This window comes from Ochlerotatus camptorhynchus, unplaced genomic scaffold (assembly GCF_037179485.1).
Source record: "Ochlerotatus camptorhynchus isolate MF236.1 unplaced genomic scaffold, CSIRO-AGI_Acam_v1.1 ptg000192l, whole genome shotgun sequence".
NCBI lineage: Eukaryota > Metazoa > Arthropoda > Insecta > Diptera > Culicidae > Ochlerotatus > Ochlerotatus camptorhynchus.
This window is the reverse complement of record NW_027040682.1, coordinates 1,122,166-1,141,952: the sequence shown is the minus strand read 5'-3', so window position 1 is coordinate 1,141,952 and position 19,787 is coordinate 1,122,166. Positions and strand designations below refer to the sequence as shown.

Sequence of the window (19,787 nt, the reverse complement as noted above, 5' to 3'; positions counted from 1 at the left end):
CATGGAGGAGTTAAAGGGTGTACCGTTTAAAATCCGCACACACAAAGTTCATTATCAAAATCCGAGTTTTTATCCGATTTTCACCAAATTTTTAAGGGAGTAAAAAGAAACAATTAAAGTTAGTTTGGCATCATTAATGTAAATTTATTTCACCTTTATATCCGAATGCGCGAACCTTGGCTTTAACCCTAACCATAAGGTTCTGCACGACCTCAGAATCGACAGTTTTTTTTTGCACATTAACCCATGCTTTCTTCATTTCTTCTATATTCTTCACCACTTTAGCTAAGGTCATTTTAGGAGGTGCTCCTTCATAATGGTCCAGTATTTTTTTATTGGGCGCAGTTCCGGAGTGTTTGGGGGGTTCAGATCTTTCGGCACGAAATCGACATCATTCGCCTTATACCACTCTAGCACGTCCTTTGTGTAGGGGCATGATGCCAAATCCGGCCAGATGATCGTCAAACCGTCGTGAGTCTTCAGGAGAGGAAGAAGCCGCTTTTGGAGATAGTCTTCCAAATACACCTGTCCATTAGACTGATGCAAAATTTAAAATTTTCGTTCCACAGTGGAATTTGGAACCATTTGAGCACTGTGGAGCGAAAAATTTAAATTTTACATCAGTCTACTGCCCAGTCATGGTGCTTGCGGTAATGAAAGATGTACACTGAAACCTCCATTTACGAAGTCTTTTTTTACGCAGTACTCAATTTACGTCCCTCTTTTTACGAAGTAAATCCCAAATAACGAGGTTTCGTTTTACGCAATTAAATCCCAAATAACGAGTTTTCTTTTTACGAAGTAAATTCCAAATAACGATTTTTTTGGGATTATGGGAATCAGGGAAAAACTATGAATTATCCCACAATATGGGTATCTTTGGAATCGGACTGAGATGTAGGAACCGGAAACCCATGTCTGACGCCATTTTGAAATCCAAGATGGTGGCATCCGGTTCATGAAAAACTGGAAGATACTTTCAATACCCCACAATATGGGTATTTTTGGAATCAGGGTGACGTGTAGGAACTGGAAATCTATGTTTGACGTCATCTTGCAATCCAAGATGGTGGCTTCCGGTTACAGAAAAACTTCGAAATTCTGTCAAATAGCCCACGATACGGGTATTTTTGGAATCGGAGTGACGTTTAACCAGAAATTGATGTCTGACGCCATTTTTCAATCCAAGATGGTGGCTTCCGGTTACAGAAAAACTTGTCTGTCATATACTTCACAATATGTGTATTTTTTTAAATTGGAGTGACGTGTAAGAACCGGAAATTTATGTCTGACGTCATTTCGAAATCCAAGATAGCGGCTTCCGGTTACAGAAAAATTGGCAAATACCACCACGTCACCCCAATTCTTAAGATACCCGTATTTTAGGTTATTTAACATTATTTTTATGTAACCGGAAGTCACCATATTGAATTTCAAAATGGCATCATACATGGGTTTTCAGTCCTAATAAGTCACCCCGATTCCAAAAAACCCATATTGTGGGGTATTTGACAGTATTTCGCAGTGTTTCTGTAACCGGATGTCACCATCTTGGATTTCGAAATGGCGTCAGACGTGGATTCTCGGTTCTCACAGGTTACTCCGATTCCAAAAATATCCATATTGTTGTGTATTTAACGGTATTTTTCTGTTTTCCTGTAACCGGAAGCCGCTATCTTGGATTAAAAAATGGCGTCACACATCGATTTCCGGTCGCTACACGTCACTTCGATTCCAAAAATACCCATATTGTGGGCTATTTGACAGAATTTCTAAATTTTTCTGTAACCGGAAGTCGCCATCTTGGATTTCGAAATGGCGTCAGACATCGATATCCGGTCCCTACACGTCACTCCGATTCCAAAAAATACACATATTGTGGGGTATATGACAGAATTTCCAAGTTTTTTATGTAACCGGAAGCCATCTTGGATTTAAAAATGGCGTCAGATATTGATTTCTGGTCCCTGCACATCACCCTGATTCCAAAAATACCCATATTGTGGGGGTATTTGGCAGAATTTCCAAGTTTTTCTGTAACCGGAAGTCGCCATCTTGGATTTCAAAATGGCATCAGACATCGATATCTGGTCCCTACACGTCACTCCGATTCCAAAAATACCCATATTGTGGGGTATCTGACAATATTTTCAAAAACCTCTTTTTACGAAGTAAATCCCAAATAACGAGTTTTCTTTTTACGAAGTAAATCCCAAATAACAAGGTTTTTTTTACGCACTAATTCGATTTACGAACCCCCGTTTCGGTTCGTAAATGGAGGTTCCAGTGTACTCCGCTTTCCGGAAGTACAAATCGCTTGCCAAAGTAAGAACTTATTGGCGAACTTCGGCATCTTCTGTATCCGGAGGTTCTCTGGAACATCAGACTTATCCTTGGCAGTCACATACAGGTTTCCTGGAATCTGGTTGAAGTCCGCCTTCACACATGTCTCGTCATCCATCACGCAGCAGTGTGGTTTCGTTAGATCCTGGTCGTTCAACTTCCGGGCACGACTTTTTGCGACCGTATTCTGTTTTTCGTCACGGTTTGGGGACTTCTGAACCTTAAACGTACGTAGTCCAGCCCGAGTTTTGGTATTCTGCACGAAAGTCTTGCTCACATGAAACTTTTTAGCCACATCTCGAACTGAGGCGTTCGGTTTCCGTTTAAAGGCCCGACACCGTGGAATTCGCGATTCCTAATTTTTTTTCCGATGGCACGACGCGACAGTTCCTTATTCTTAAAGGACTTGTGCAAAATTTTTTCGCGCACGCACTGTTCTTTCGTCGCTATTTTGAAAACTTTTGAGCACCTGATGAAATCAACTCACAGAGTGTAAACAATACACATTACATTATGTCTACGTAAAATTTCAAATAATTTTACCCAACGAATCAAAAGTTAGAGCAATTTGAGTGTGTGCGGAATTTAAACGGTACACCCTTTAGTCGCAAAAAATAGCGTGTTATTTAATAAGATTTACACACTCAGTTTTTCCTATCTCGTCAAAATTTTGCCGAGATTTGCACAGCCGAGTGCTCAGCTACACTTTTCTGAGATCTCAGCAATCATTACGTTCGTTTGCTGAGATTCAGCGAAACGCAACCAAACGTTTTTTTTGCCGGGAGTAAAAAAATATTGCCGGGAGCTCGGTTATGCAAATCTCGGTAAAAATTGTCGGGATTGAGTAAACCAAATTAAGTGTGTAAAATTTTTGATAGTCCTAGATGTAATTAGGATCACCGACAATTATGGGCCACTTCCATTGGACTAACACGTCGAATCGACTATTTCGGGATCGTGTTGACGTTGACAATCAGGCTTGTCCTCTGCTGTCCGAAGAAGTCGTCTCCACTCTACTCGATCCATGGCCACACTTCGCCAGCCTCTTAGTATGTCTGCGAAGGGTCCGCAGGTCACATTCTACTTGGTCGATCCACATTGCCCGCTGCGCGCCTCTTCTTCTTGTTCCTGTTGGGTCGCTTTCTAGAACCATTTTCACTGGGTCGTCGAGCGGCATTCTTACGACGTGCTCAGCCCACCGTAGTCGCCCAATTTTCGCAATGTGCACGATGGATGGTTCCCTCAGCAGCTGGTGCAATTCGTGGTTCATTCGCCTCCTCCACGTTCCGTCATCCATCTGCACTCCACCGTAGATGGTACGCAACACCTTCCGTTCGAAAACACAAAGGGCGTATTGGTCCTCCATGTGCATAGTCCAGGTCTCGTAGCTGTAGAGGATCACCGGTCTAATCAGCGTCTTGTAGAAAGTCAACTTCGTGCGGCGGCTAATTTTTTTCGACCAGAGCGTCCTCCGGAGTCCAAAGTAGGCACGATTCCCTGCCATAATGCGTCTTTGAATTTCTCTGCTGGTATCATTTTCGGCGGTCACCAGTGAGCCCAAATACATGAACTCATTGACCACCTAGATTTCGTCACCGTCAATCTGAAGTCGGGGTGGAAGGCTAACATTGTCTTCCCTAGAACCTCTTCCTTTCGTGTATTTTGTCTTTGATGCGTTGATGGCAAGTCAAATCCGCCTAGCTTCAGCCTTCAGTCTGATGTACGTTTCCACCATCGTCTCAAAGTTCCGTGCCATGATGTCAATGTCATCGGCGAAGCCAAGAATCTGGATGGACTTCCTGAAGATCGTGCCACTCGTGTCTATCCCAGCTCTTCTGATCACACCTTCTAACGCGATGTTGAATAACAGACACGAAAGTCCATCACCTTGCCGTAACCCCCTTCGAGATTCAAAGGGACTCGAGAGTGTCCCCGATACTCGACCAATGCACATCACTCGATCCATTGTCGCCTTGACCAATCGCGTCAGTATATCCGGAAATCCGTACTCGTGCATAATCTGCCATAGCTGATCTCGATCGATTGTGTCGTATGCGGATTTGAAATTGATGAACAAATGATGTGTGGGCACGTTGTATTCGCGGCATTTCTGCAGAACCTGCCGAATCGCGAAAATTTGGTCCGTGGTAGTGCGGGCACCCATGAATCCCGCCTGGTATTGCCCCACGAACTCTCTTGCAAATGGTGACAGGCGGCGGCATAGAATTTGGGAGAGTACCTTGTAGGCGGCGCTCAGCAGTGTAATCGCGCGGTAGTTGCAGCAATCCAACTTGTCGCCCTTTTTTGTATATTGGGCATACGACACCTTCTATCCACTCCTGCGGTAATATCTCCTCCTCCCACATCTTGGCAATTACTCAGTGCAGCGCTCTAGCCAGTGCTTCACCACCGTATTTTAATAGCTCACTTGGTAGTTGATCTACATCAGCTGCTTTTTTGTTCTTCAGCCGACCGATCTCCTCCTCAACTTCTTGAAGATCAGGGGCCGGTAGCCTGTCGTCTTCTGCGCGTGCTTCAAAGTCTGTTGCCGTGCCACCTTCGTTTTCTGCTGCATCACCGATGAGGTGCTCGTCATAGTACTGCTTCCACCTCTCAATCACCTCACACTCGTTCGTGAGAAGGTTACCGTCCGCGCTTGTCTGTATCGCTCCACGTTCAATCTCGTGCGGTGTTGCAGCATTCTCGCCCCTTGCTGAATTCTTCTCCTCTACTAACAGTTTGCATTCGCCGTCAAAACAGTCATTTCTTCGGTCCGGGATCGCAGAACCTAGTGCCGCTGCAGCAGTACTACCTATGGCGGAACGGATGTCCCTCCAGCCAGCTTCAAGAGAAGCTGCGCCAAGCTGCTCTACCGTGGGTAGTGCAATTTCCAGCTGCTGCGCGTAGTCCTGGGCAACTCCGGCGTCTCGTAGTTGCTCAATGTTGGGTCGTGGCGTTCGACTTCGACGGGTTTTATGCAACGTCGAGAGTTTTGAGCGCATGCATACTGCAACTAGGTAGTGGACCGAATCTATGTTCGCACTGAGGTACGTGCGGACGTTGATAATGTCGGAGAAGAATTTCCCGTCGATTAGAACGTGATCGATTTGGATTTTTGTGTGTTGGTCAGGTGATCTCCAGGTGGCTTTGTGGATATCCTTGCGGGGGAAAAAGTACTTCGAACTACCATACCTCGAGAGGCTGCAAAGTTCACGCATCGTTGGCCGTTGTCGTTCGATACGGCATGCAGGCCTCCCGTGCTATCAGCGCGTTCATGTCGCCGATGACGATTTTGACGTCCCGTTGCGAACAGCCGTCGTACACCTGCTCCAGCTGCGCATAGAACGCTTCTTTCTCGTCGTCGGGTCTCCCTTCGTGTGGGCAGTGCACGTTGATGATGCTGTAGTTGAAGAAACGGCCCTTAATTCTCAACTTGCACATCCTCGCGTTGATCGGCTGCCAACAAATCACGCGTTGGCGCATCTTACCTAGCCCTAGCACTACAAAACCGGTTCCCAGCTGGTTGGTCGTACCACAGCTCTAGTAGAAGTAGTCGCTATCCATACCTTTTGTCCCGTCCAGCAAAGTTCCTGCAGTGCTACGACTACAAAGTTGCGTGGTTGAAGTTCGTCATAGATTAACCTATCGCAGCCCGGGAAGCCGAGCGATTTGCAGTTCCATGTTCCGAGTTTCCAATTGTAGTCCTTATTTCGTCGCGTAGGTCTGTAAACACCCTGTAAATAATCGAGAAATGATCTCAATTCCATAAGTCACACCCTATTCACACGGAAATTCCCTGAGGTATGTCCAATGTGAGACATTTTCCTTTTTTTCCAATATGAACATAGAAATTTTCGTTGTCAAATCATAAACGAATCGTATATAAGCAAGTAATTGCCATGTATACCGGATATTCTAGGTTCTCCAAAACGTTCTGGAGTTCAGTTGATTTGTTCTACTATATCAACCAAGACTGCAATAATGTCTGTAGAATCGAAATATGTCCAAACAGATTCATAGTGTCTATGTGGATTGTACCCGACCTATACGACCTACGTATACAAGATGTTATAGGTTCTGAAATCATTCTGTAGATCAGGTTATTTTTCTACTAGATCACCCAAGACTAATTCAATATCTGTAGTATCGAAATATGCCCAAACAAATTTGCAGTGTCTATGTGGATCATGCCAAATGTCTTAGGATTTCCAAATCGATATTCGATACTACAGATATTATCCTATTCTTTGTTGATCTAGTAAAACAAATCATCTGAACTGCATAACGATTTGGAGAACCTAGATCATCTGGTATACGTGGAAATAATCAAACATTATCCATATAGACACTATGAATCTGTTTGGACATATTTTGATGCTACAGACTTCATCCCAGTCATGGTTTATCTAGTTGAATAAATCATCTGAACTCCAGAACGATTTCTTCTTCTTCTTATTCGCATTTCAAGCTTATTGATTAGTACATATTAGCTTATTGCATGCTCTCAACTTAGTGTTCTAAATGCACTCCTAAAGTTATTAATTGAGAGCTTTCGATGCCAATACCAATGCATGAATTTGTATATTGTGTGGCAAACACAATTATACTCTATGCCCAGGGAAGTCGTGAAAATTTCCAGCCCGAAAGATTCCCTCGACCGGACCGGGAATCGAACCCGCCGCCTCCGGCTTAGTAATACCGTGCCTTTACTGACTAGGCCCAGAACGATTTGGAGTACTTAAAACATCTGGTATACATGACAATAGTTCATGCATGATCCACATAGACACTGTGCATCTGTCTGGAAATATTTCGATACAAAAGACATTGTCCCAATCTCGGTTGATCTAGTGAACTCCAGGACGATTTGAAGAACCTTGAAAATCCGGTTTACTCGGAAATAGATCATGCATGATCCACATAGACACTTTGAATCTGATTGGACATATTTCGATACAGACATTATTGCAGTCTTGGTTGATCTAGTACAACAAATCAACTGATGTCCTGGACGATTTGGAAAACCTATAATTTCCGGTATACACAGTAATGAGTCGTGCATGATCCACAAAGCCACATTTATACGATTCGGTTATGATTTGACAACGAAAAGTGCTAGGTTCATATTAGAAATAAAAAAAATATCATGAAAATGTCTCACCATTGGGCAGAACCCAAGGAATATCCGTGTAAATACACAACCGCGACGTGACCAACAAGCATGACTTATGAAACTTTGATAATTTTTCGATTATGTGCAGGGTGTTTGGTTTGAATCGGTAAAAAATTGAGAACACTAGAGCCAAATTAACTATAACATTTAGGACAGCAAAATACGTCTCTGATTAATTTTCAAAAAAAAAATTTAATTTCAAATGAAAATGCATTAATTTTCTTTAATAATGTTTTGTTAAATCTATGCCGGTATTATTCGATAGAACCTCAGGATGTAAGGGTGTTTTATTATGTTCACTAATTACTCAGAATTTATACTATACATAAATAACTAACTAACATTGTATCATCAATGTTATTTTTTTTTAATTCAAAGGTTACACACCATACTCCTTTAGCTCAGTCGGTAAAGGTGCAGCTACAAAGCAAGTCCATGCTGGAGGCGACTGAGTTCTATTCCCGTCCGGTTTATTAATTTTTCGTGTTGGAAAATTTCTCTACTTCCTTGGGCGTAGGGTGGTACATGCATAGAAAGCTCTCAATTAAAATGTGAAAGTACTTCAAAGAACACTAAGGCAAAAATCTAATATGCTATAAGCAATAAGCTTGAAATGCCATGTAGTAGTATACAATAGGCTATGAAAACAGTTTTTTTTTTTGACGCGGATTAGTATTTGAAGTCGCGGATTTCTTTTGAGAAATCGCGGATTTTGCGGATCAAATTTAGAAAATCTTGTAACAGCCCTGTATTTGCAATTTTATGTTTTTTTCCAGGGCGGCTTGTTGGGCCTGCCTCGCCGGGGGACTATCATGCACAGCTCTGTTTAGAGTCCCACGTTGGCACTAGGACGGTGATCATCCGCTCCTAACATGGAGAACAGACGCCGTTTTGAGCCGCATCTCCATGGTGAACAGACGCTCGGTTTTAGTAAAGCATTTCCTCTATCACCGTACTATGGTTACAGCGCCAGTGTTCGCGTCGCACCTCTTCACTTTGCTATTGCCGGACTGGCAACATTGCCCAGGCTACGCCACCCAGCTGTGTCCATGTTTCAGCTGGTAGTCTTTTGTTATAATATGACTCAGGAGGCGTGAAGTAGGAACTTGTGAGGACCAGAGATAGGTATTCCGCTCCTTCCAGGTTGTCAACTCACCATTTTGTAGCCCATTTCGGGATCGTCTCCCACGCAAAAAACGAGGAACTCATGGATGGATTGACAAGCAGCTCATATCTCCAAAATGTGCACAATTCCAATTTATGGTTTCAAGCCCTATTGCCATTTACGAGTTGGTTCTAAACTGCTTTTATTTTAAAATATACGTTTACCCATAATTGAGATTGCGATCAAGATAATGGGGTGACTCGAGAAAATCGAAATATTAAAAAAAAATGAACCGATTTACACAAAAGTAAAACCACTTTCCATAACAGAACATGGAACTGTTATCCGTATAACGGCAGTAAAGTTGAATAATAAACGCATTTTTTTATTATTCAGACAATCAGAACAATTTGTTTTTGTTCGCAATCAGAACTTCAACCAAAAGGTCAACGCTTCACACTGAACGTCGTAAACGTGCAATTATCTTCTTTGTTGCTGTTCATGAACCCCAATTTAAATCCAACATGAACTGTCTTACTGTTAAAGGCACTGGGTGCAGCCATTTCACGCATCGCGGATTAAGAAATTGTAAATGTTGCCACCGTACCTGGTTTAGAGGTTCAATTAAGCTTTGTTGGTTCTATCAATCACTACCAACCCAACCAAGTAGGTACCGACGTATTTAAACTAGCGCATTCTTCAGCTTCAACCAAGCGGAAAATTTAATCCAAGTTTCATGAACTGGAAGCTCAACTGTCTTGTCACTCAACTGTACTGACCAGATTCATTTTATCTCTACACCTTTCAGACGGAACTGCGGGCGGAAGAACGCCTCGCCGAGGAGCAGAAACGACACCGGGAACTGTTGGCCCGGGTCGAACGGGAAGCCAAACTACAGAACGAAAACTGCCAGATCCGGATACGGACAATTGAGGTGGAGGCGAACCAGCTGCGGGAGGAAATCTCCCGGTTGCGGTTGCAGTGCGACAAACAAGCCGCCGATCTTCACGCCACCGAGGACAAGCTGGAGAAGACGCGGGACAATCTGATGGCCTCCCAACAGGAGCTGGCCGAGGCGAAAGCCAATGAGAAGAAGTACGTTGCACTTCCACAGTGTACCTCCCATTGTGCTGATTCATTAAATTCCAATTCTTTTTTTTTAGGCATAGAGCAGACAAACAGGCTGCCGAGGATCTGATGGTCGAACTGGGCAAGGAGTGCGAACGCCTTCGTACGGAACGTGGTCCGGCCCTACCGACGACCTCACCCGAATCGCTTCGGCTGGAAGAGCTGCACCAGGAAATGGAGGAGCTGCGACAGAAAAGCAAACAACTGGAAGAAGCGAACGAGGAACTGCAAGCGATGGTACTGACCAAGGGCGTTGAAGAAGGACGAAATTTGCTCAACGGAACATCCAACAGTCTCGCACAGGAACTAGAAGCCATGAGCCAGAATCAGGTGAGTGGGGCGCTTCTACTGATGCTTTCAGTAGAGCAAAACTACAGTAACTGCTGGTAGGCACCGACAAACTTGTCTGGTCGTAACTGTGCGTCACAAACACACGCTTCGGAAGTGATATATCAGGTTCTAAGTTGTTAGATGAAGCAGGGTCTCTAGGCTAAACCACCATTAGTCACATTTTAGTACACCTAATGTTTGGGCTTTCAGCTAATTTTGTTCATTCTGTTCCCACCCACTCACTCTCTGTCTCTCTCCTTCTATTCGTTTGTCTTCATTTGTCACGCTCTCAACACACACACACACACCCAAGTATCGTTTTTGTTATACGTTTTCTTCTTTTCCACAGGATACCGTTGATTCGTCGACATTAGCGTCATTAACACAGGTTAGTTGTGGCGTGCAAGACAGATATTACCTCATAGGTGTTGTGTAATACTGGACAACTGTCGATTAATTTCTTCATTCTGTGTTTTGGCTGGGATGTAACAATTGCTTTCTTGGTGATGGAATTCTCAACTAATGGCTTCACTAACGTTTTTGGTTTTCCTACTTGTGATTTTGGTTGCATTCTTCGAAGTTACGCGACATTGGAATGCCTAGATAATTACTAACATTTAGCATTTGGTCTTTCATACCTCTGCTTCTATGGCTTTCTACGTCTTTGCTAATCTAATGCTTTCTGGCAATTACAAGTTCTCTATCTGATACGAAAACAACGTCAGTTTTCAATGAGCTTTGATGAAACAACCTGCAATCGGGTCAGGAATTGATTCCAGCTACATATTGGTTCCCACATGTGTTAAAATTGAATACGATTTTTGTTTCAATTTTAAAATATTTAAGAATGTAGTGGAGTAAGTGCCGACCATTGGTACCATGAGTGCACCAATTACCGCTCACTCGTGCTTAAAACTGTGTACTGTGAAGTCGTTCTCCACCCCATATTAAAACTAGAACCAGTTTCTAATCGATCAAAATCCGTTGAGAACTGACGACATGGTATTTCTTTTTATTTTGTGTGTGGTTCTTTAGTGGTTAAGCAGTACAAGGGCACGTTTTTTACTTTAGTAATGCCAATACAGTTTTCTTCTTAAACATCCTTGATGGAAAAAAAAACGGATTTACCACTCCCCCGGGGATACCCGGAACATGTCCGGGTGTGGCCAACATGATGCTGGTCACTCATCATGACTCTTATTGATCTTATTTTTGAATTCTCATGTGAATTGATTTATCGCATGATGTGAACCAGCCCAAGGCTGAAAGCCTCCCTAATAAAGATAAATTTATCGCATGGGGGGTTTGGCTCGTTTATAAAAAGCTCTGGTCTGATGAAGACCCATACTCACCGGAGTATGTTTCGGCCATTGCTTTGGAACCAGCGGAACAAATCCAGAAACATTCAATAACGTTCTATGGGACCATGGTATCTTTCTACTGTTCAATACTGAGCTAAACTAATGCAACATCGTCATGGAATTGTGACTGACTTGCGGTTATTTTTCTCATTCACGTTAAATGTAATCGCAAGTCAGTCCCACTCGGATTTTGGCCATAAAATAAAAATTTTACGATATTTTTCCAATATTTTTGGGTAAACATAGATGCATTCTATCACATTGTACGTTTATTTTTAAATTTATCCCTCCAACATAAGTGTCAAATCAGAAAACTTGAAAAATCTTTGAACGTCGTTTTCTCATTTCCAGTTTTTTACAGATGGGACTGACTTGCGATTATGGGCAGTGCAGCTAATTTGATTTCCTAGGAAATAAAAAGAAAATGAATTCTAAAGACTGCTCTGCTTCATAACCGAATGCCCGCTCCTTGCCCTTGACACCACTCATAAGGTTTTGGGCAATGGTGGGGCCAACTTCTTTTGATACCCACTATTTCTTCAAAGCCAGCTCGTTCTCCAACATCTTAGTGTTTTACGAAGATTGTTGTCTCTATACCAGTCTAACACCGGCCGCGCGTAGTGGCAGGATGCCAAATCCGGTCAAAACTGCGTCTCGCCTCCGTGAGACCGCAGGAAGGGTAGGAGGCGCTTCTAGAGGCGAATTTGTCCACCTTCTTATTCCTTACCTCATCAGGAACGGCCAACCGTAAAACGTAAACGTAAAACTCCTGCCCCGGCAACTGCTGCTTTGTGTCCGCTTTTATGCAAGTCTCGTCGTCCATCACGACGCAGCTCGGTTTCGTCAGCCACTCCCGGTACAGCTTCCTGGCGCGGGTTTTGGCCACCGTGTTTTGTTTGTCATACCTTGTAGACGTGGATGTCGGCACGTTTCATCGGTTTTTGGACAAATCAGATGGACAAATCCGCCTTCTTCACCGCATCGCGGATCAAAAGACTCGGCCGATGCTTGAACAGACTCAACACCTTCCTGGCCTTCAGCGGGTCAGCTGTCTTCGATTTTCTGCCACAGCCTGCTCGCCGCTGGGTCGTCTGGGTCTCCTTGAATGACTTCACCACCCGGGAAATCGTCGAATGATGGACGATCCCAGGTGTTTCCCGATTCATTTGTGGGACACATTCGGATTTTCCACGACGGCGCACGAGATTTTTTGGTGATTCTTGCTCCGATTCCATCTCGATAACCACTTGATAGATTGTGATGAAATTCTGCCAGCGCAAACTTTACACTCTTTCAGTCTAAATTTCATATTTTTTTTACCTAATCAATGTATTTCACTTTTTTCGAGTACAGTATTTAAATATACAGATCTTGTTCGCTTACTTGGTTAAAAGAGCAGCCCAGTTAGGGAGCTTCCATAAATTACGTCACGCGTCTATCGAGGATTTTCTGAAAATAGGGTTAGTCAAACTTGTCAGATGCTTAGAGTTGTTCCTGGACCTGTCGGGGAATTGCGATGTTGTTCTACATGTGCCATTTTGCTCTGCAGTTTTGGATACACCGATGATTGTTCTTTTGTATACATCAGATTCAAATCGGCACTATGAGCACAAACGAAGTGAGGCTCGAAAACTTTGGTGGCTATCCTGCTATTGCAATTTTTCAGTATACCACATGGCAACACTACTACTGGCTTGTATCACATGGCAACACTGTTTTGGTTATATCTACACGCTATTTATAAACTACCCGACTTTGGGTAGAACCCACCCAGATCGGTCAAAACTGAACCTACACAAAAATGGGTAAACTGTGTTTGAAGTGACAAGTTTACAAATGAAGAACATCGACATGAATCCGATCGACGTTGTTCATTTGTCAACTTGTCACTCCCAACACAGTTTACCCATTTTTGGGTAGTTTCTGTTTTTACCGATCTGGGTGGACTCTACCCAAATTTGGGTAGTTTTGAAATAGCGTGTATTTCACTTTACTTAAAACTAAAATGCATAACAAATGACAAAATGAAACACTCTTTGACCACTTCTAAAGATCATTGCACACAAAATCAACTTTGTTCAAATCAAAACAAAACTACTAGTCCATCTGGTGGCTGATGGCACTAGCTTCTAAGAAAATTATATTACAGTGAACCACAATATTTTAATTGATTTCTTCGCCAGTTAGTCGTTTGTAACTTTGTTTGTGCTATAAGGATGTCTATTGGCTTTGACGGCACCGTCGAAAAATTGTCTCTTCTAGAAAATATTGACGGTTTCTTATGGAATTTTTCGGTGGAGTGAAAGGATAGTACGAAGTCGCCAGTTTTCACTCACAGTATGACGTTTGCTTATGGATTTTACCATAGGAGTAAAGAGCTGCAGAGTCGCCGTCAAGGCCAATTAGGATGGTTCAACCACAAACAAAGTTACAGGCGACTAACTGGCGAAGAAATCAATTAAAATAATGTGGTTCAGTGTAATAGAATTTTCATAGAAGCTTGTGCCATCAGCCAGCCACCAGATGGACTAATCGTTTTGTTTTGATTTGAACAAAGTTGATTTTGTGTGCAATGATCTTTGCAGTGTGAAAAGAGTGTATCATTTTGTCATTTTTTTATGCATTTCAGTTTTGAGTAGAGTGAAAGAGATAGAACCAAAACATTCTAGTACATTTAGTGTTGCCATGTGGTACAATCAATCGGGGGGAGACTAACGATTTCAAATTGGCTCACTACTTGACTAGCCTATTGGCCCCAAGTAAATCTATAAGCGTACCCCATTCTCGTCGAAATTATAGTACTACACCATGTTTGTTTTGATTCGCTATGTAATTTTGACAGATAAAATGGGGGGTTCGTGGATTTTCCTATGTTTCGAGTGGTGCGTCGATTAGCTTGGGACCGAAGTTAGTACCAGAGCTGAGCTAAAAAGTTGAGCACGTTTCTTTGGGACCTTCTGGTCTTAGAGTTACCTCTATGGTACAATCCAGTAGTAGCATAGAGGTAAAGACCAGAAGGTCCAGAAGAAACGTGCTAAACTTTTTGGCTCAGCTCTGGTACTCTTTTCGGTCCCAAGTTTATCGATGCACCCCTCGAAACATAGGAAAATTCACGAGCTCCTCATTTTATCTGTCAAACTTTCATAGCGAATCAAAACAAACATAGTGTAATACTAGAATTTCGACGGAAATGGGGTACGTTAATCGATTTGCTTGGGATCAATAGCCTAGTCAAGTAGTGAGCCAATTTAAAATCATTAGTTTCCACCGGTTGGTAGTAGTGTTCTCGGTAGTGGTGTCATGTGGTACACTGAAAAATTGCAATAGCAGGCTAGTCACCAAAGTTTTCGAATCGCTCCGTCTGTCACTTCGTTTGTGGTTCAACTTCACAACCATCTGCTTCACATTGCTCTTTCGATGTGTATTAAGGTCCTCAACAACTGTGCCAAATTTGCTCGAATTTAGTTATGGTCTGGATTTGCGGGAGAGTTTAAAATTTTGTATCGGAAACAGAACGAAGCTACTCATTTGCTTGTTAAAAATTCAAAAAATAGCTCAATGATTTACCAAACCTCGGATTTAGATGAAAATACTATGCAGAACGAGTTTTTTAAGATTGCAAATTGATTCGACTTCGGTACAAAAACTTACTGTTTAGCCGTCTGTGAAGACAGTTGCAAAGGAAACTAAAGATACTAACCTTTTTTACTTTAGATCTATGAGGAAGAGGTGACAATTGGCTTATTCCTCTTTTATTTCTATCTCTATCTCTATCTTTATCTATCTCTATCTCTATCTTACGCACATGAAATCGACCAATCAGGAGCTGGTTCACGTTTGACAGAAAAGTGGTTCATTTTTGCCCTCGTATTGTCACCTCTTCTCTTAGCTTTAGACCAAGTGCTCCGCACATACCTACACTCAAAAAATATTGAAACCTAAATAGTATAAAATTTACGCTAAATCGCAACTCTCCGTGCCAACGCAAAGGTCGGTATAAAGGGAGAGAATGCAAACTTAGTATAAAAATGATAAATACCTGCCATAGAGTTATCTACCTCGGTTAGTATTAGTGAGCAGTTTCACTAAAACAAGCGTTTTACTGGTTGAAAATAAAAAAAAAACCGCTGTCAAGTCGAACACTTTGACAGCTGATTTCGTAGTTGAAAATAATAAACAAATCGATTTTAAACGAATACACTAGCAAGGTTGTGTTAGTGAGATCTTGCGTTGAGAAGTCACAGGAACTACCTCTTTGAAGTAATTAAGGGGCCATTCAAAAATTAAGTAAGCACGTAAGAGGGCAAGGAGTTAGAAATATTCTTAGGCTCTCTTACATGAGGGGGTTAGAAGTGACTTCGATCGATTCTCTTCATCGACTTTCTCTTTTGATAGCCACAGCTTTATAAACAGATTTTGCGCTATTTCTGCCACATAGTTTAATAAAGGAGGTACTCATCTAGCATCCAGAATGGCACACGAATCAAGGAATGTGTTTGCAGCTGAATTCAAGCTGAACACTGCATTTGGTCGTAAGTAACATTGATCGATTCTCTTCGTCGACTTTCTCTTGCGTTGATAAGTTGAGCCACATAACCGTTTCTTGTTGTATTTGTCTTATTAAACGCAAGATATAAGCTTCTTTTAGCGATATGTGTGCTGAAAATACCTGGGAATGCCTTTACATTTCCGTGGGTATACAAAGAGAAAGTCGACGAAGAGAATCTGTCAATGTTACTTAGGACCTAATGCAATGTTCAGCTTGAATTATTAACGAAAGAGAAAGTCGATGAAAAGAATTGATCAAAGTCACGTACACCCCTTTCCCTCCCTCACGTGGGATTATTTCATGATCCCTAACATGGTACTGCATACAGGGTGAAGAATAATTATCCGTGCTTAATGATTTAATCGTAACTTTATTGCTTGTGTATTGAATTACAACATATTTATGGGAAATGTAGGTACATCAACATAGTTTATGATATGCACAACAATTTCTCAAAATGTGCTCCTTTGACTCGTACACACGCCTTCAACCTCTTAAGGAAATTATCGACGATGGACGTTAGTTCCTCCACAGATATTGCATCCCAGACTTTTGTCAAACTTGCTTTCAGATGATCTTAAGATATGTGTGACTTAGTATCGGCTCTGGACTCAATAATTGACCAGACGGAATAGTCCATTCGATTTAAATCATGGGAGCTTAAAGGCCATTCATCTTTTGTCAAATATCTAGGAAAAAGTTTGCTACAAAGCTCCAGCGTCTTTTTCGCTTCATGCGATGGTGCCCATTCCTGTTGAAATTTCAAATCGTTGTTACCGAAATGCGTATGTGCCCAAGGTGCAACCAAGTGCAACTGTGTCCGTCAGCAGCTTCTGGTAGAGTATTTGGTTGTTTTTGACGCCTTTTCGATAAATATTAAGGGAGTTTTACCGGAAGCCGTAATTCCCGCCCAAACCATCACAGAAGCTGGATGATGTGATCTGGAAACATTCGTACGGCTAGTAGAACCCTTTGGCAATAGGTGGCGATCGTTTTGGTGGTTCTTCGAAAATTTGTAAGAATGCAATCCTAAATCCTTACGTAGAATAGTTCGTTCTGACTTTGTGTTGATTTTCAATGATTCTGCCATTTTTCGGATAGACCGTCTAGAATCTCGATTAATCCTATGACGAAGTATGTTCCGATTCTGAAGGGTCCTCGCACTTCTTTTTCTGCCTCTTCCTGAACGGTCCTCCAAACTTCCGAGTTCATGGTACCGTTATGGTACGAATTCCTTGTTTGTAAAGCTTAATTACCGCACTTCGTAGTGGGCTGGACTTCATTACGGCAATACACGTGAACCGATTCAAACGAAACTACAAGCGTTTATTTATTATGTATCAAGGTCTCAATTGGCAGAGGTGTGCTCATTTCAGCATCTGTCAAATTCGAGCCATACACTGGGAGAAAAAACACGGATAATTTTTCCTCACCCTGTAGAGTGATGTGGATCGAAATTCCCGTATCTTTATCTTCATTCCTTGTTTTACATCCCGTAATTGTATTATTTACCATCCGTTTTAATTTCCCTTTATTGTATTAATTCTTTGCAATTTCTAGAATATTGTTTTATTGATAAATAACTTGCCCTAAACTCACACCGCTGCTAGCAATTGCGCGCACAATCTAATACCACTTTGCACAAAACTCGATCGGCCCATTTTTATTAACTTCCCCATTTTCCTCACCGTTTCAGCTCCAAATCGCATTCCAGGACAAGGAGGAGGAAAACCGTCGACTGAAACACTACATCGAAACGATCCTGCTGCAGGTGGTTGAACACTATCCCCAGCTGCTCGAAGTCAAGGCAGCATAATCGCGCCGTACTGCACGTCTTATCCGGAACAGGCAACCGCGAAACGGTCCCAATTGGGGTCACCCTGTTCGTTTTTTGTTTTTTTAGAATCAGTATAACAACAACAACACCACCGGTTTGTGATGATAAGATGTGATCGATGACGACGGCGTCAAAGGAACGCAGCAGCAGATTCCCCTCCCCCCTGAAGTTATGCAACTGTCACGTCCCTTGAGCGCGATTGTGTATTTTATAGAACGATGGAAGCTTGGGTCAGAATCAGGCTTCTATACGGATGGAAAGCAGTTTAAGGAATAGATTATTTTGCATATTTAAGTTACACGCGTCTAAAGCGAGTTCGAAGAAGGGAAATAACATCTTACAAGCAATATATTTTATTTGTATTTAGACTTAGGAACTACACTCTAGCGAGTAGGTTTTCCTCCCGTTTGTGTTTAGCGTTTAGGCTAAAGAGGATATCTTTTTTTATAAATGTGTATTTTATATAAATCTATAATTTCCCAAACTCAGAAAGGCTCGATTTTGATTTTCCTTTTCTTTTTCATTAAAAAAATCTTATCCATCAGAGTTAGATAACCGATAGTAGGAGCAAATATCAAAATTGTCAGAAACTGAAATGATACTCTCTTGAACATGATTAGAAGAAAAGTACATTCGAATGCAGGGCGATTTTTTTTTCGCATTCGGTGGTGCTCAATTTAACTTCAATTTGCGCAACAAACAAGTGATATCGAAAAGAAGCCTTTACCTACTTACTCCCATTTCCAATGTCAATGCCAGCTCTGAATGTATCCGGGTTGAATGATAGTGAATGTTAGAAACAAGAAAACATAGAATCGTTGGTGCTTTTAAAGAACTCTTTCTCGTGTCTGTATGTGTTCCCGAATAAAACAAGATTGCACATAATTTCAAAAGTTGTAACACTAGCAAATTCACAAATTGAAGTTTTTTGTAAATATATTTCCTTCCCCTCGAGATGAAGTAGCTCCGGCTACATTCTATTTCAGGATTGCTAGAAACTGTGTAGCTTGAGTTAGAGACCCTCTCCTCAATCGACTCGTCCTAAAGCGAATCGTGCTAAAATCTAACTGTTTTACTTATGTAGCACTTATCTAGCGTAATCGCCGAGTTGAGCATTAACAAGAAAATGGAAAATATGGACGATTTAGTTGAACGAGAACAAAAACTGAAGCGACTCTTATATATTTACAATCACAAAAACGAAGACGGTCCTGTCTAACTGAGAATTTATCTTAATTCAACATTTTATACAACAGTGTTAGGAAGGTAAATTCTTTGAAAACAATTAAATTTAACTAATTCACTGTAGGAAGTGAGGAGGAGTAAGAACAGGAGAAACCGTTAAGCATTAATATATTACCTACAATTCTTATTATATTAGTGTTGAAACCAAACACGGTTGAAGAAATTGGAAGGAGATCATTTAGTAAGAATGGAAAATCAATTTTAAATTGGATGCCAAAATAGCGTTCTACTACTAAACGGTACTGTATTAGTAATGATGAATGAACAAATAAATATTGACTAAAAGACTACTAACGGGTTGGGTTTTGAGTGCGAAAGAAACTGATAACTAGAGATTAACGAATTATTAATACAACACATGTTGACAGGAGCAGGATCCAAGTATATGATCTAGTGGCTAAACTACGTAGACAGTATTTGAGAGATCAATGTAATTGGCGTTGACGGCACCGTCGAAAAATCTTCTCTTCCAGCATTGATAGCTTCTTATGGGAATTATCGGAGGAGTGAAAGGATAGTACGAAGTCTGCCAAGTTTCACGCACAGTCTGACGTTTGCTTATGGATTTTACCATAGGAGAAAGAGCTACAGAGTCGCCGACAACGCCAATTATCCAGATACGAATGTGACACACACGCAGCGGTTTTCTACCTTTTTCGAGAGGCGTACCGTGGGGGACCGGCATCCGTACACCAAGAATTTTGTATGGAATGTAC

General features: G+C 41.8%; 1 protein-coding gene across 12 annotated transcripts in view; it reads left to right on the top strand.

Moving 5' to 3' along the window:
• Positions 1-19,365, top strand: part of nuf (rab11 family-interacting protein nuf) — a 346,264-nt gene extending 326,899 nt beyond the window's left edge. For 10 of the 12 annotated variants that reach the window (XM_065223419.1, XM_065223421.1, XM_065223418.1 and 7 more), the window contains 4 exons: positions 9,430-9,716; positions 9,785-10,079; positions 10,429-10,467; positions 17,686-19,365. In XM_065223419.1, coding sequence (XP_065079491.1) covers positions 9,430-9,716; positions 9,785-10,079; positions 10,429-10,467; positions 17,686-17,805 — 741 coding nt within the window. In that variant the 3' untranslated portion in view covers positions 17,806-19,365. The remainder of the gene's footprint in view (positions 1-9,429; positions 9,717-9,784; positions 10,080-10,428; positions 10,468-17,685) is intronic. The other 2 variants (XM_065223416.1, XM_065223417.1) reach the window with 1 other exon arrangement.
• Positions 19,366-19,787: the final 422 nt, after the last annotated feature.